At 42.6% G+C, this 18,548-nt stretch overlaps 1 protein-coding gene across 5 annotated transcripts in view; it reads left to right on the forward strand.

The window, feature by feature from the left end:
• The window catches only part of Pld5 (phospholipase D family member 5), a 322,478-nt gene extending 307,937 nt beyond the window's left edge, over nt 1-14,541 (forward strand). For all 5 annotated transcript variants that reach the window (XM_036202790.1, XM_036202791.1, XM_036202792.1 and 2 more), the window contains 3 exons: nt 301-469; nt 4,698-4,812; nt 10,732-14,541. In XM_036202790.1, the coding sequence (XP_036058683.1) occupies nt 301-469; nt 4,698-4,812; nt 10,732-10,988 (541 nt within the window). In that variant the 3' untranslated portion in view covers nt 10,989-14,541. The remainder of the gene's footprint in view (nt 1-300; nt 470-4,697; nt 4,813-10,731) is intronic.
• The last annotated feature ends 4,007 nt before the right edge of the window (nt 14,542-18,548 follow it).

Below are 18,548 nucleotides of genomic sequence, written 5' to 3' on the forward strand. Positions count from 1 at the left end.
ACAGAGATCCACCTGCCTCTGCCTCCCGAGTGCTGGGATTACAGGCATGAGCCACCACCACCCAGTGGACCTGAGACCTTCTATCAGGTCTATATATAGGCCTTGTATAACACCTTCTATTAGGAGGTCCCAGAAATACATCACCTCTTGGTAGCTACTTCCAAAGGCCTGTGTCATCAATCTATCCTACAAGATGATTGACATGTTACAGAATAAAGCAACACACAAAGAAACAGCAACACATTCTGATGTCGAGTAAAATGTATTACTCAAATAGTTTTCTTTCTTTGTTCTCGGCAGGACATACTGGCCAGATTTGGATGGGAAAATAAGAGAAGCTTTGGTGTTACGAAGCGTTAAAGTCCGGCTCCTCATTAGCTTCTGGAAGGAGACTGACCCCCTCACATTTAACTTCATTTCGTCTCTTAAAGCTATTTGCACCGAAATAGCCAACTGCAGCTTGAAAGTTGTAAGTGTTTTATTGCCTGTGTTATTAAATAAAAAGGGTCCATTCCCTTTGCAAGTCTACAAAAGCTGTTGGCACACACCACACACACGGTGGGGGAGGCCAGAGGTCAACATCAAATGTCCTCGGTTGCTCTTTTTTTTTTTTTTTTTGAGACAGAGTCTCTCACCAAACCTGAAGCTCACTGATTTGGCTAAACTGGCTAGCCATCAAGCTCCAGAGGCCACCTGTCTCCATCTACCCCCATCACTAATGTTATAGACAGCTGCCTGCCATGCTTTATGTGGATGCTAGGCATCCAAACTCAGGTTGTCATGTGCGCACAACGAGCAGTTTACCCTTCAAGCCATCTCCTCGGCCCCTTCACGGACACACTTTATTGGAACTGCTTCATTCACCTACTGATCTTATCCGTAACATTGACAAAGAGAGGAAACATCCGGAGAGATGGCTCAGAGGTTAAGAGCACTGACTGCTCTTCCAGAGGTCCTGAGTTCAGTTCCCAGCAACCACATGGTGGCTCACAACCACCTATAATGAGATCTGGTGCCCTCTTCTGGCCTGTAGTCATACATGCTGTATACATAATAAATAAATAAATCTTAAAAGCCGGGCAGTGGTGGTGCACGCCTTTAATCCCAGCACTTGGGAGGCAGAGGCAGGCGGATCTCTGTGAGTTCGAGGCCAGCCTGGGCTACCAATGAGTTCCAGGACAGGCACAAAGCTACACAGGGAAACCCTGTCTCAAAAAAAGAGTGGAAATATCCATCAGTACATGCTGACCCTGCCCTCCATCCCACCAGCCCAGGCCCCTGGGCTTGCTCCAATCTCTATGTCGTGTGCTCATCCATCTCTGGATGCCCAGAGGAAGGCAAGGTGTGGAGCTGCTAAGAACCCCCTTTTCTCATCGCCATGATGAAATATCTGACAGGAAGTGATGGAAGGGAGGCAGGATTGATCTGAGTCCACAGTTTCACCATGACTGGGACGTGTGCCTTGCTGGCATGAGTTGACAGTTTGACCTGTTACATCTTGGCCTGTCAGGAAGGACAGACCTTGGGCTGTTATTAGGGACAGGATATAACCTGTAAGTCCCACCCTTGCCCATAGACCTACTTCTTCAGGTAGGTCCTACCTCCTCCCAAAAATATCACCACCCGCTAGACTAAGTGTTCAAACACATGAGTCTATGGGAGACATTTTCCATTCAAACCACAGTACCCATGAAATGTGTGAACTTAACTCTCAGGCTCCCCTTTGATTTTCCTTGCCTCTTCCCCTCAGGACCTTTGTGGGTGCTATTTCCTCAGCCTCTAGCACTCTTCCTCACCTTCAGCTGACTGATGATGACTAATCCCAAGGCCCTGAGCATTCGACGGCTGTGTGCTGAGACTCTCTACTCTATGACGCTCTATGGAAAATGCAGTGATAAGACAGGCTATATGCTCTATCACCAGTGAGGAGAGCAAAAAGAACCCAGAGCAATACCCAAGGTTTTTTTTTTCTCCCCCATTAGTTTCCTTGTGGCTATTTACAGAGGCATTGTTTACAGGAGCGTAGACCTGGCATGAGTAGCCACACACCTGAAGAAAATGCCTCTCCCTTTCCCATCAACCATGAACTGCTTATAAATCACCAGGGAAGGATGGAACCCCATGCTCCCCACCCCCTGCTTCCATGACAGAGCGTTGATGGACCCAGTCTTATGGAAAGTTAATGCGGTTTATCAAAGCTTATTTTAAATTCGAAGGTGCAACAGCTAAGCCCTGCCAAGCAGTGAGGGCTTCCTACCTCTCCCTGCTCCTTCTCCCAGCTCTTACATTCTGTCTGATGTTCTGTGTGCCTTGGAATATAGATGTTCCATCTATGGCCGGGCATGCAGTATTCATTTCTCCTCAATGCTCTAACCAATTATGAATCTCTGTATTAACTACTGACCACTGCAGAAAGATGCTTCATAGACCAAAACTAATAGCAACACTAATCTATGTGCATAAACATAGCTATTTAGAAGGCAATTTACAGGCACAGCATGCCCATTAAGTGAAACAAAGGCAATACTCTCCCAATAGGGCATATGACCTCCCAAGATATGGGCCTTTGTCTGGGTTTACAGTACCAGACTTGGACACCCTCCTATGGATCAAGCATTGTGCAGATTTTTCTTTGTTGGCGTCTATGATCTGGTATCCCTAGTGAGCATCATGCATTCTGGAGGTCAGTGAGTGAAACCAGGGGATCTTCTGTCAAGTTTATGAGGTTTCTAGTAGCTGGAGCACACAGTGTGGTACAATCACTCCCCCAGCCACTCTTGATCTCCCTTCATCCGAAGTCAGGGGTCTTCCCTGCCACACTGCTTCCTGACCCCGCAGCATGCTTGCATCTAAAGCTCTTGCATTTGAAATCCTACTAAGAAAGAGGAGTCCACCATAGTAGCGTCTGCAGAACACCATCAGAGTCACCATTTTGGACACAGATGGTCATGAATTTTGAATAAGCCATACATTAATAGCTCACTGCTGGCCATTTTGTAAAACAGAGGCCATGTATTTTTAAATGTCAAGACAAGCATGGGTGGGAAGGAAACATGGCCCTATCATCTAGGACACAGATGGCCAGGGAGCTCTTACAGGAAAAGTAGGGTATAGAAACTTTGGATACAGTATATCTGCAGGAAGCACAGAGCCCTGACGAGGCAGATAGATGGTTTGGGACCAGGCAGGGCCATCTGCCCAGATGTGGCTTAGTATCATTAAAGACATCAGAGAGAGACTGTTGCTTGCCAGATTGTCACAGTTCAGGGCTGCAGAGATGGCTCAGCAAATAAGAACATGCACTTGCAAAGGACCAGAGTTCAGTTCCTAGTATCCATATCAGGTGATTCAGGTGGCTTACAACTATCTATACCTCCAACTCCAGGGAATTCAACATCTCTAGCCTCTGTGGACACCTGCACTTACATGCACATACTCACACTTATACATACATACGCATATTTTTTTTAATTTTAATCTAAAAAAATATTTTCACAGCTAACTTGAGTTTCTTTGTTTAATAAATTACCCAATTCTTTTTGGTCTCTTTGCTTCTCTCCCAGCGCATTAAGACCTCTAATAATATCAGAGACTCTGATTTGTTTTCTGCTGTCTCACAAGTTTCCCACATGAAGCTCAGAATAGAGTTTTTGGAAAATCTAGATGGGCCTTTAGTGATCACCAGGCTGCCCTTCCCCCAGCATGAAGCACAAGGCTAGACCAACTCTCAGTGTTTTCCCAAATCAAATTAGAACAAGCAGAACCTTAAAATTACACACGAAGTCTCATCTTCCACATCTGCCCTCTGCCTCTCTTCCTTTCCAGCACACAGAGGCTAGAGCAAGAAGACCTTTTAAAATCTGTGTTCTCCACTGCAATAGAGACCTGAGACCCTGGACTTCAATGTGTGTCTCCTCTAAGCTCAGCCTTCAGAGTCCCATGGGCTCATTCACAATGGAAAATTCATCCAATACTGGCCAAATTTCTAAGGCCTGCCTTCCCTGCAGCCAGGCCTTATTCCCCAAGCTCCTCTATTTTTGGCCTTGGGTGAAGTAGAACGCTATTATTTATTTATTTGTTTGTTTGTTTGTTTGTTTATTATTTTGGAGTCACAATGACATTAGAATTCCATAGCCATGAATTTGTGATTTTTTTTTTAAGTTGCCCATTGAAAAAGCCTGTGAATTTAGGTGTTCCAATGGAAACCATTTGTTCTTGCAGCAAAATCTCTTTTGACCTTTGCAGATTCTCAGATGAATCAGCTAGTCATTGACATAATATATGCACCGGGTAAGAATATTCATTCAGGTTGTTGGCATGCATGACACAGATGCCTAGAGGCTGCTTCCAGTGCCAGTGTGCCCTGCTGAATAAGACAGGGGGAATTAAACAACCTTCTAGCCCTCACCCTGCTCAGAAAATGAATTTTGTGTTCATTTGTTAGCTTTGTGGAGTTAATTATAGAGCTAGTTGAGCATGCTGATTTTCGTTGTTGTTGCCCTATATGGATGGAGAGCAAAAATAGCTTCCTCGATACAAAGTAACAAGAGTGTCATTTTAATAACCCAATATGGGGTCTATTGTTGATATTTGGATAATAGACTCCTTTGTGCTTGTGAACAAGACCCAAATCACTCTCAATTGACCGGTTTGCTTTCTTACCATTTTTTTTCTTCTTTTGGCTTTTTGTCTTACAGAAATTTTTTGATCTGGAAAGAGAAAATGCTTGTGCAACAAAAGAACAAAAGAACCAGACCTTTCCCAAATTAAACCGCAACAAGTACATGGTGACAGACGGGGCAGCTTACATTGGTGGGTATGGGGATTGAAAAGCTCCCGGGGCCCACCCAGACATTGGGGGTCCACTGTAGCTATTGACAAGGTTGTGCAGCTAAAAAGCGGGAGGGTGAAGGCCAAGAGCTCTTCAGCTAGGTAGACCCTCTCTCTCTCTACTCCATGGCTGGTGATCCTGGAAGACTGTTCACCATCTACATCCTGTAGACTTTCTCTGGTCCATTTGGCTCATTTTATAAGCAAGGGGACAAAGGGCTTGGGAGAGGTGAGTTCCGTCTGGCATGGAACAGATATATGGACCAAAAATGCTTGTTCTCCTGTCTACAGTGTCATAAGACATCCTATCTTGGGGTTCTGGGGAGTTATGCTGTCTGGGCAGCAAGGACATCCATGTCATCTTCTCATGACATCTCTGCCGTTTTCTAAATGTCTAATGTGGAGCTCCCTGGAGCTCCCTGAGTTTCAATTTGCTGATTTGTAAATGAGGCTGGTGGCAGTTTTTAACTTCACCGAGTGACGTTTAAATGAGAGATAATGTACACAAAGCACCTGGCACACGAGTGATGCCCAATTAATGTTAGCAATTATTATTAAGGCAATAAATTCCAGGTGCATAAATCATTATTACATTGGTGGGGTTATTCTAACTTTTCACAGCATGTGGGAGGCCAGGATAATTCCTTCACTGGAATCGTCACAGACAGAACTGACATTGTCTATAAAAAGGAGACACTCAAATCCTAAATAATTGGGGTGAAGCGGCAGCCTTGGCAGAGAAGAAAAACATGTTTGTGGGATGCATGAAACTTTATTAGTTATTTCTCTAAATTCCGTGGGTGTATTTACTTCATGAAGTACTTTTTACCTTATTTAGTCCTCTTAGCATCACTACCAACAGAGAGGTGTCATTCATGTTTAGAAGTGAGCATATCGGGTCTGAATAAAGAAGTTATTCAACCATGCAGGTATCCGGAGAAGAGCTGGGTGTCCTGTCCAGACTACGAGGTCACTGCAATCTCAGCCTGGGGATCTCAGTCTCTATTTTTCCTAATTATGGCATTGCCTTCTTAAAAATAGATCACTTAGGGTTTTTTGTTTTGTTTGTTTTGTTTTTAATACGTGGGGCTGGAGAGATGGCTCCACAGTTAGGAGTGCTTACTGATCTTCCAGAGTTTAGTGCTCAGCACTTTATGTTGGGCATTTTCACAACCACCTTAAATGCCAGTTCCAGTGGATCTGACACCTTGTTTTGGCCTCCATGGATACCGCATTCATGTGCAAAAACCCATACGCAGACACATACAAATATACACAATTAAAGATAAAATAAAATATTTTTAAAGATTTGCCTGGCATGGTGGTGTACCCTTTAAACCCAGCACTCAGGAAGCAGAGGCAGGAGGATCTCTGGCCAGTCTGCTCTACATAATGAGTTCCAGACGAGCCAGGGCAATATAGAGTGACCCTGTCTCAAAAATTTTTTCAAAATGGGATTATTTTAATTTACTCATCTTTATCAGCTTATGGAAAACAATGAAATTGGCTTTTTTTTTTTAAGACAGTGACAATGAGTAGAGAGATGGCTCAGCAGTTTAGAGCACTTGGTGCTCTCACAGAGGACCAGGGTTCAAGTCCCACCACCCATGTAGGGCATCACAACATCCAGTTCTAGGGTATCCACTACCCTCTGCTCACCTCTGAGGACACCAGGCACATAAGTGGTACACATAGATACATGCAGGCAAAACACTCACAAATATTAAATAAATAAATATAAAAGCCTTAAAAATGAGTGACAAAAACCTCAAAAATGTTTACAAAAAAAAAAAAATAGGAACTTCTGGCTAAATTATCTAAAGTTTAGGGATGAGTCCAATCATGCACACAGTGGCTTAAGACCCCAAATCAAGATATTTCAGTGACACCTTAACCAAAGAGGAGGACAGACCTCAACCCAAGACCAGACATGGGGTGGTAGCTTAGGAATGAATGTTTATTAGTCTTGAAATGGCTCACTGATATCTAAATATTCCTTGGACAAATTAAATCAGTGTTTTGGGATCAGAAAAATCTGTATTTGAGTTACATCATTGACACAAAGTGGAAGATGGTAGCAAGTCCTGTGATCTCCTGTGAGTCTCAGTTTCCCTATCTGTGAGAGGGGGCCAGCAGGGCCCACCCTTTGATGGTGGTGTGATGGTGAAGTGAGATAATATATGAACGGCTCTACACACTGGCTCTGGTGGATCTGGGATCTTGGTAAAGACTGGATTCTTGCTCTCTTTCTCCTCCTGAGCTAAGATGTTTTTGGGTGAGTTCATTCTGTGTACAGCAGTTTTAGCAAAACCCTGATTCCCTAGAGAGAAGCGGAGTTCTAACACAAAAACACTCAAAGGACATCCAAAGGGAAAATAATCGCTACCTTAAATAATCATGAGCACATTCTGAAATCTCCTAAATCATTCATTCAATATTCGTTGATAATGTGGAACTAATAAAATTCCCAGTGCATGGGATTATAGCTCCATTCAGTTTGTATGAGACTTCCAGAAGAATCTTCAGGCGGCATCGTCTCTCTCATTTAAATTCTCCAGAATGCATCTGAGTTTAGCTCTGAAAATGTATCAGGAAGGTGTCTGAGTGATTAGACAGCTAAGGAGGGGGCAGGGGGTTAATTGAAGGTGCTGGCGAGATGCCCAAGGCTGCCTACCAACAAAGTGAACTCTTTGGCAACCTCAACATCACATATACACACAGGACACACTACATTCTGGATATTGCAATCTTAGTGTGTGCATTTTGGGGAGCTGAAATCATCTAAAAAGATAACAGATGAAATTGTAGCCAGGCTTAAAAAAAAAAAAAAAAAGAAGTACAGAAGCATATGTCACCTTGAAGGTCAGCCAAAATCCCTGTGTCAGCATGAAGTTTCCCATAGCTATCTCGAAAAGAAGCCAACTAAAGCATTTGGAATCCGCAAACACCCTGGTCTTGGCTTGTTCACTGATGGCAGGAAAAATCTAGATTTACAGGATGAGGCCCCGAAGTCCTCACCTTTCTCCATCCTCTTTTCTCCTCCCAGGGCTTACCTCGACACATCTATCTGTCTGTGTCTGTTTCCTCCAGAAAACTTGATCTGCCAATGCACATAGCAGAAATCTCAGTGTAGCTGTGATGCCCCTAGAGTCTGAGCTAAGGTCATTGTCCAGGGTGAAGCAGGCAGTGGATGCCTTTAGGGTCAGAAGCAACACAACACAGAAGCAAAAGAAGCGCTGGTTCTGGAGTTAGATTTGACTCTGAACCTCAGCTCCAACAGTTTTCTCTGGAGCATCATTGGTTAACCGTGAATCATGGGACAAATGTGAACCTCTGTGAACATCTCCTTCCTCATGGTAAATTCTTCTCATCATACAAAATATTGTATATAAATACAAGTACTATACTTTGCCCAAAGTAGACAATGAATCATAGTTGCTCTCCTCTCAGACTCCCTTGCAGCTTATCCACATCCTTTAATACTCTAAACTCCCAACTTTTGCTCTGCCCACAAGATATCACCCTCCTTTGGGAGTTTGGTTGTCTCTTGTCCCAGTTAACCTTCAGTGTGCTTCTCATTACTCAATGTACAGCTTCTTCCTGGCACATCTAGCCAAAGGTAGAAAGCCTTCACTCCAGTGCTTGTGGGCTTGGGTGTAAAATTCTGGTGTGCCCTTTCCTGGTGTTTGTGTTCCAGTGACTTTTTCCTTCATTGAAGGCAGGAACTGTCATTTTCAAACTTATATACACATTCTTTTTTTTTCTTTTTCTTTTTTTGTTTTTTGGTTTGTTTTTTTGTTTTTGGTTTTGGTTTTTTCAAGACAGGGTTTCTCTATAGCTTTGGAGGCTGTCCTGGAACTCGCTTTGTAGACTAGGCTGGCCTCGAACTCACAGAGATCCACCCCCTCTGCCTCCCGAGTGCTGGGATTACAGGCGTGTGCCACCACCACCTGGCTCAATATCCACATTCTTAATATCAGACTTGGTAAACATTGGGTATCCAATGAACAACACAGGATAAGGAAGATCCAAGAAATAAACAGCGCTGTCCCTTTCTAAGGACAGAGCTTGATTTTACCCATTAGATACCAAAGAAACATACATAAGAGGTTAGGGTTGCTCAGCCCTTTCCTGTACCTTTTTTTTTTAATTAATGTTCTATGGCTTTGAAGAGACACCAGGACCAAAGCAAATCTTATAAAAGAAAGCATTTAAATTGGGGGCTTGCTTACAATTTCAAAGGCTTAGTCTATTATCATCATGGTAAAGAGTGTGGTAGCATGCAGGTAGGTACAGTGCTGGAGAAGTAGCTGAGAGCTTTACAACCTGATCCTTTGACTGCAGACATAGAGAGAGAAAGACACCCACCCCTAGTGACATACCTCCTTCAAAAAGACCACACCTCCTAACCCTTCCCAGAATGCTCATTAACTGGGAACTAAGCATGTAAATGTATGAGTCTATGAGGGCCATTTTCATTCAAACCACCACAGCCTTGAAACCATCCCAACCTCAACATTCATAAATTGAGGTCCTGATTCCCTGTGTGAAAGAATGTGAAAAAGGAAAATCACTCCCAAGTGAGGTCATTAAAGTAGACATTTCAATGTGGCATATATGTCCTTTAAAACAAAAACAAAACACAGAGGAACTGTGCATGGTGGCTTGTCTGTAATCCCAGCTCCCCAAAGGCTGAGGAGGAAGACTGCTGTGAGTTTGAAGCCAGCTTGAACTATGTAGTAACATCCTGCTTCAAAAGCAAAAAGGAAGAGAGCACACACAGGAAGGACAGGAGAGACAGGGAGAAAGAGCCACCCAGGAGAGGGGGTTGGAACTCATCCTTTCCATCCTAATTTGCTTCTTTCTCCCTGTGATGAACATCATAACCAAAAGCAATTTGGGGAGGAAAGGGTTGTTTTAGCTTGCAGATTAAGGTCCAGCATCAAGAGAAACCAAGGCCAGAACTCAAGACACGAACTTGTACCAGTAACCACAGGGGCAATGCTGCTTACTGTCTTGATTCCAGGCTCATAGTCAGCTACCTTTCTTATCCAGCACAGGCCCACTTTCTCAGGGAATGGCAATGTCCACAGTGGACAGGGCCCTCCTACATAATTAGCAGTCCAGCAAATGCCCCATAGACATGGCCAGAGGCCAATCTGATAGTGGTAGTTCTTCCTAGATTTGTCAAGTTGGCAACAGACATTAGCCATCACACTTCCCTTAGCTCTCAGAAGGAACCAATCTTGATTGTGTCTCCAAAGTCACAAGAATACATTTCTACTATTTAAACCAACCAGTTTCATGAAAACTGTCCTGAAAAATGAATCAGCCATCTATCTAATGTGCAGTCAGACCTGTGAGCCTGTGCTCACAGTACCTGGCCAAGCAGCCAATTCCCCAGCCCTGGGGGATGCCTTGCAGTCTCCTTGGGGATTGCTGGAGCCACTTCTCTGCCTTCAGCTTTGTCTCAATGGTGAAGTGTCTCTGCATAATAATGTTGATGCATATGGATTCGATGTTGTCTCTTTGAGAAGGTAGTAATTGTTCACAGGATTTTTAAGTGTATTCCTATATATTTTAAATGTTGCTGTATTTAGTGTGTCTTGTGAACATCAATAAGAAATAACATTTACAGAAAAAGAACAGCAGATTCCTTGTTTTGAGTTTCAACTTGAGCGAAGCTGAAGAAAATGCCAAAATAATATGCAAATATTAATCCGCCATATGTAGGAATTCTTGCAATTTTTTTCTCCAGAGCTGTCAACACGATTCTGCCTCTCTTGTTATTCCTGGGTGTTTATTTTATGTTTTTTTTTTATTGGAATCTGTTCTGTATTTCATATATTGGGAATTTTCCCAGTTGATTGTACCTTCTCACTACGATTTCTTTGTTTGCAGGAAATTTTGATTGGGTAGGGAATGACTTTACCCAGAATGCTGGCACGGGCCTTGTCATCAACCAGGCAGATGTAAGAGACAACAGGAGCATCATTAAGCAACTTAAAGATGTCTTTGAAAGAGACTGGTATTCACCTTATGCCAAATCCTTACAGCCAACCAAACAGCTGAACTGCTCAAACCTGTCCAAAATCAAGACTCCCTCCAACCAGCCTGCCACACACAATGCCACTGGGAGGGAGCCCCTGAGTACATAGCTCACTGGCAGACAAGCAAAGCTTCAGACGCGACGCAGGAAGGACTAAAGCAAAGACGATTTACTACATCTTTTTTTTAAGGAGAAATAAAAAAGCACACTTATTAAAATGTTCTCTGAATGACATGTAATATCTAGCTAACAACATCTTAGCACCATATATTAAATTTAAGACTTTCATATCTACGAGCTCTAACAGAGAATGTCATTCCAGCATAGGAGTTAGTTTTTACTGTCTGCATACAGATTTTAAGACTCGGTTCTTGTCTCCTGTTTCTTACTGGTTTTAGAACCTTTTCTGCTGGCCCAGCTGCCCAGGTTTTAGTATGAGGTAAGCCCTATCCTTTAATACTGCTGAACTCTGGAGTTAGAGGAAGCAGGGAGAAGACAGACAGACAGACTCAAGTTTCTGCCCTAATAAACCATCTCCAAGACCTCAGGCAGCTGAGCAAAGACACGCTCATCTCATGCCAGCCCTCAAGACTCCTGAAAAACACTCATTTTTATCCCTTTGTCTTCTGATACCACATTTTCTTTGGTATCAGTCTGTCTTCTCACTAAATGTTCTTGTTCAACAGCATCCCTGTGTTCACCTCAGCACTAGTGCAAAGTGTGAGAATATCTTTGGAAAAGGTATGAATTCCCCAGAATGCATACAATATAGAAATAACAGTCTTTCATTTTTACCTTTCAACTGCATTCTTTCCCCCTCCCAAATTGGTTATTTTATTTTAAAAACCACAGTCAGCTCTCTCTCAAAGACATATACATATATATATGCACATATATATGTATGTATACACACCTTCCTCAAGCTCAGAAAAATGAAGCGCCCTTGCTTAATAGTCAGCAAGCCATTAAGTCTGCATTTGAAGAACAAAGCCGTTTCATATTTGTGTTTGGTTGACAGTATTATAAAGGAAAGGTCTCTATGCGTCGGTGGATTTTAATTTATTTAGAATTATTATGCTGTTAAGAGTATGCCAGCAAATGTTTATAGAGCTATTTAATATACTTCTGCTATTTAATATACCAAATGCTTTTCAGACAAATGCAATTTAAATACTGTGCTTAACATATTTTACTAAGAAACAGAAATATTGGATTATTGTTCTATAATGTCATTGTGTATTGTTGTTTTATATATCTACAATATATGATCCTGTATTAATGGAGACTGTTGCTACATGAGAGAGGTGTGACCTCTTTAGAGCCCAGAGCAAATGGCCAAGATGCTCATGCTCACTATGGCTCCTGACACCAAGTTCAGAACAGAGTCCTTCACTCTTTGGCCTTGGGTTTCTATAGTTAACGTAGAGACAATAATACTCACCTACCTCGAAAGGATGCTGTCATGGTAGGCGATATTTATAAGTTGTTTTTTGAAATCAAAAAAAACTATATAAATGCTAAGCATTACACTGCATAATCTTTTTCTTGAAATAATTTCTGTGGTATCCTGATAGAACCAACACCAGGTTCTCCCCAAGAATCCAGAGGGGAAATTCTCTATGTGCAAACACAGGTGACAAGAACAGGGGTTGGGACATGCATGGGTAAGGTTGGTCCTGGTGACAGTCTGGATTGTGAACATTTGAATGGAACATTATGCCCGGTCATCATGACATAAATAATAATTCACACAGACACTGTGCTGTAATGGACCTTTAGGATCAGGGTGTACATGTGTCTTTAGAGCGAGGATAAGCAATCTCTTTTGTTTACTTTCATCTTTTGAGATTTGGTTTTAATTATGCCAAAAAGAGTTCCTTGCTCGGGCTCACCGAATGCAGAATGGTTGTTCCAGTCCTACTGACCGCCCTAGTTCATTTCCTGTTATTTCTGTCTCATGCCTCACTGAGTGTTTAAACCAGTCAAGAGATCTGGGGGAATAACCAGGCATGGTGATGCACACCTTTAATACCCCTTTCAGGAGACAAAGGCAGGAAGATCTTGGGAGGTCACATAGAGAGTCCTAGGACAGCTAGGGACACACAGACAGACCCTGTCTCAAAAAACAAAACAAGAACAGTGAAAGAGACACACAGAGAGAGTCAGAGGCATAGCACACCATGAGAGAGCTCTGCTTTAAGAGTATTGGGTTTTATGGACTGATTTGAAGACTCTCAAAAATACTTTTCATTAATAATGGCCAGCCATAAGACTCTTAAGTAGTTACCATATACTCCATCCTTGAATTGGAAATCATCCTGGCAGGTCCAAGTAAAAGCAGCTTTGGGGACGGTTTTCAGAGGAAGGAAAGCAGTGAATAGCGGTGGAGACAAAGAGGTATTGTGACTCTTGAGCAGACAAAAGGAACTGGGTTGATCCAAAGGGGAATACAAGGGAAACCTAAAAGGTCACCTCCTTTTTGGCTTCGTCGTCTCCCAGATGACTTGTCAACAGTCATGAGACAAATGTAGGCTTGGTAGAATGGGCCCTTCCCCTGTAGCTGGCTTTGGTACTATGCAGTAGGAAAAGAGAACGTTATCATTTATGAAATGACCGTCACTGCCACTTGTTCGAAAACCCATCAGCATAGCAGCCCTGAGCATGATGTCACAGGTTGTCTGCTACACACCAGCATCAGTAGAGCCCTGCCTGAGCCAGAAACCCAAGCACAGTGCCACCACAGCTGAGCACCTCACCCCACCATGCAACACTCTCCACCTGCAGCCCCCAGGAAAAGGAGTCCTGTGCAGAGTGTCCCATGCCGTCTGTCTTCTGAGAGAACATTGAATTCAGGAGACTGTTCTCTTTCATCAGGATACTCCCTGTCCAGGGGGCTCTTTTCTTTTATGCTTTGAGACTCTTCTGGGTAGATAATGAACTTCCAGCCTTCCCATTCCAAGTAGCTTAGGAGTTATTTCTCAAGAGGGAAGACCATAAAACAAAAACTTATAATTTGGGGAAATACCTTGCTAGAAAATAAGAAGATGGTGACTACTATCCTCCACATTTCCTCCAGGAATATTCTGGGTGGTGTTCTCCAAAAGAATGGAGACCAAACACAATCTGAGATACATTTTACATTTCTCCATTACTAACACTAACATAGTGCCTTATTTATCCTCAAACATTGGTTTTCAGAATTCCACAGTGACCCACCATACGGGCCATAATCTGGAGTCCAGTACAGCCTCAGAAAGACCAACTAGTTGAAAGCAGGCATATGGGATCCATAGTTTCTATGCATCATTCTTCTTTCCCAAGACACATAGAATGTATCACCCTCAAGTCAGTCACTATCACACATTTTCCTGTGCCTGTCCTGTTGGCTTTCACTGAACCATCACGGGCCACTCACATATTAAATCACGGAGCTAGCAGACCACAGGAAAGGAAGCAGAATATGGAGGGAGGTTGTATCTGCACTCTACAAAACCATGCTTTGTGGACCTGGAATGACAGAACTGAGACATCCTGTAAGCAACCCTGTGCCACTCCCGGCCCCTACCTCCCACCCCCGCCCCACTAATTTAAGGAGCTTGTAAGAGATGCTGCCAAGCCGGGCGGTGGTGGCTGGTGGCACACGGCTTTAATCCCAGCACTCGGGAGGCAGAGGCAGGTGGATCTCTGTGAGTTCGAGGCCAGCCTGGGCTACCAAGTGAGTTCCAGGAAAGGCACAAAGCTACACAGGGAAACCCTGTCTCTGGGGGAAAAAAAAAAAAAAAAAGATGCTGTCAAGGTCCTGCCCAACATAACGTGAAAATGAATGTCTTTGAATTTCACAGGCTCAGCAAGAGAAATGAAAGACGTGTGGAAGCCTCTGCTTTTGTGTGGCTCCAGGCACTGTTTCCCCGGAATCTGACTCTGCTTTATCTCAGAGTCTGACACCACTCTTAGTCGGGTGTGTTGGATCACATTCTGATGATTGATCTTCCCCTTTGAAAAAGGTGTTTTATTAATGTGCAGTTACGGGCTTGTCGGAAGTACTTCACTAAACCTGGGATGGCCGGAACTCATTTCCCATCAGCCTGTAGCACTTCTCAGGTGCCTTGGATTCATTCATTCTGAGATTTCCATTTGCTTATAGAAACTTTTATGGAACTGAGTTCTGGGTGGGAGGGTGGGCAGTGGAGAGGACTGTAAGCATTTCTTGGTGGGATCAGATCCAGGACCCTCTGTCTCAGGAATTCTTTTTAATTCTGCATTTCCCCCCTAAGCATGTGCCCTTTGTAAGGGTTATCTTTGGAATTTAATGTCCTCCCTGCATAGAGCAGTCAGCTCCTGTAATGAAAGACACTTTGCTGTTATTATTCAAATCCTGTCCTTATCAACAGCCCCATGGATCGTGGGAGGATTTCCCCCCCCCTTGCCTTTGCTTACTCCCAATGAAATGGTGCACTATTATAAGCATTTTGACTGAGAATATAGATTGGATAAATTACTCCATATCCCATGCTTTCCAGTTTGCTATGGATTCACATCCTTCTTTGTCCCCTTATATCTTGTTCATCAAAAGCTGCCCATCATCTTTTACTTCGATGACATAAGTAAGGCCACCCTCAACTCTTAGCCTACATTTTCCATTTGAGAGAGTTCCCATCTTTGGATGAACTAGAATACATTGCTTTTTATCATAACTACATGGGTATTCTAAAGAAGGTTCTTGAAACTGTGAAGAATACATCTTCTTATTTGTGACCTCCCAGTCATCTTGTACTCACCAAGTTGTACCCTCGGGCTTCTGTTGGAAACCTGATGAAGGGAAATGTGATGTTAAGCTGTGTCTGTGGGTACATGCCTGCGATCCCATCATTTAGAGGGTAGAAGCAGGGGGTCAGGAATTCTATGTCATCTTTATCCACATAGCAACTTCAAGACCAGCCTGGACTACGCGAGACCCTGTCCAGCAAAATGGCTGTGGGCAAAGGCACATGCCCACCAAACCTGACAGCCTGAGTCAATCCCCAGGACCTGAGGGGTGTAAAGAGAAAAACTGATTCAGTAAGCAGTACTCTGACCCCTTGGCACACACACATGCTTGTGTGTGGGTATACATACATACACACACACACACACACACACACACACACACACACACACACGTGTGCACTAAATGAATAAATAATAAACATTTAAAATAAACAAACACAGAACTAGGTGTTGGTGGCTCATGCCTTTAATCCCAGTGCTCGGGAGGCAGAAGCAGGCAGATATCTTTGAGTTCAAGGCCAGCCTGGTCTACAAAGTCAGTTCCAGGACAGCCAGAGCTGTAACACAGAGAAACCCTGTTTTGAAAAAACAAACAAACAATAAATAAATAAATACAGAAAAGGTGAGAAATGTAAGATTTAATAAGTTATCGTGCATTTTCTTTTGTTATGTGCAACCGCTGACTTAATTCTGGTACAAATAGTATTTCCATTTTTAAGATACCCTTATGTAAACAGGATAAACATATCTGGGTATATCAATCTTCAGATAACTAAGTAAATTGGTTAATAAAAGTTTGAATGGGGGGCGGTGCTTTATAGTGATCCATTCTTTCATGTAACCAAATGCTAAGGTTTTCTTTTTCAAGTGTAAGTAGCATAAAACTTGGTCATACTGTGAAACTAGCCATTTCTTCTCTCTTCAGCTTGATCTCAGAAGCCAGGTACTGCTGTAAGCAGTGCACAAGGGAGCCACATTGGCCTCGCAGAGCTTGGATCACTGTGGAGTTTTGCACCCAACAGGCATCTTTGAAATACTATTCTTAACTGACAATTAAAGAAAAAAAGTTTGGGGACTGGGGATTTAGCTCAGTGGTAGAAAGCGCAAGGCCCTGGGTTCGGTCCTCATCTCCGAGCTCCGACAAAAAAAAAAAAAAAAGTTTGTCCCCATATGGATAGACTTTGAGAAAATAAGAAAACACTATTTGTAGTTAGAGTTTTCCTGCCTGGCCCACTCAGGACAAATCTCTCTTACCCGCCAGTCCCACAGTTGCTCAGACCCAACCAAGAAAGCACACAGAAACTTACATTGCTTACAAACTGTATGGCCGTGGCAGGCTGCTTGTTATCTACTTCTTCTCTCTTAAATTAACCCATTTCTGTTAGTCTATACTTTGCCACATGGCTTGTGGCTTACCAGTGTCTTTACATGTTGCTTTTCATGGCGGCGGCTGGCGGTGTCTCTCCCAACCTTCTACTTCCCAGAATTCTCTTCTCTCTTGTCCCGCCTATACTTCCTGCCTGGCCACTGGCCAATCAGAACTTTATTTACACAGAGCGATATCCACAGCAATTCCCCTTTTCTTTTTTTTTTTAAGGAAGGTTTTAACTTTTACATAGTACAATTACATATAACAAAACAATTATCAAGCAAGAATTACAGTTACAATATTAAAGAAGATATCCTATCTATCTTACATTCGTGAGTCCAAGGTTTTATATCTAACTTATCTTTTATCATAATTGAGGAAATTATAACTATCTAGTCTTCAACCACATCAAAGATCTCAGAAGGATATAATATTACCTGAGAACTGGGAGAAGGATGCATTTTTCGGGAGTCTTGCAAGAGTAGACAGAGACAGCTGGCAGCCTGGACAGTCACCTAATGTTCCTTTGTGAAGTTGGGGCATTTGTCTTTAGCCCACAGGGCTAGAGTCTCTCGGTCACTTTTCTCAATGTCCTGTAGAATGTCTGGCAGTTTCCTCTGTGAAGCAAGAACCTGAAGGTCCATTTTGTCAAGCAAAGTTTAGTGGTCACCTTTCTATGGGTCCTGCATGTCCAGTAGATCAAGCAGTCCAGGCAAGAACAGTTTCTTGCCAAAATGGCTATTTTTGCCAAGGTGAAGATAAGATATGAAGTGTCTTCAATGCCCATCCTCCTCTCTGAAGTAAATCGGTGCTGCCAGGAGCAGACATGTCTCACTGTCCAGAAAGTCTAAATTTTAAAAGTATTTTAAATGCCATATTCTGTAGGTCTTTGAAGTATTTGAAGATTACCTATCTATCTGAAATATCTCTATGTATATCTAGAAGACTAACTAACATGGCTACGAGTATGATTATCATAGATGACTAATCATTAATCTATTTATAATTATCCATTTCAATTTAAAATGAGCTATACAAACATAATACCTTAAACATGATTAGAAATATACACACAGTATAACAAAATTAACTTTAAGTTTGTATCAATAGACTAAAATCTAAACCAATGTAAAACATTTTAAACAAGTTGTTGCTCTTTAGAAGTAAGTTCCCTAATCTACCCTTTCATCCTATTATATCTATATCATATCCCCCTTTCTTCTTTAGAAAGAGATAGCATTTATAATCAACCTGCTTTAAAGAAAAATATTGGTTTTTTCTCTGTCCCATACCAGAGGGCTCTTCTGATTTGGGACACAAGAATCTCTTAACCTTTTCTTTTAGCAATATCTGGGTTTAGAGAAGGAGTGAGCCAATTCCATCTCTAAAGCCAGCTTGATAATTTTGGGAATGTGGACGTAGTTTTTTTTACTACTTCCTGCTGGAAGGGGGCTCTGCATCTTATGGGGACACAAAGAAAATTTTAGGATTATGGAGTAGTCCATCAGGGTGAACCTCTGAGCCAGTTGCCTT

The sequence above is a fragment of the Onychomys torridus genome, chromosome 11, assembly GCF_903995425.1.
Source record: "Onychomys torridus chromosome 11, mOncTor1.1, whole genome shotgun sequence".
In the NCBI taxonomy this organism is placed as follows: Eukaryota; Metazoa; Chordata; class Mammalia; order Rodentia; family Cricetidae; genus Onychomys; species Onychomys torridus.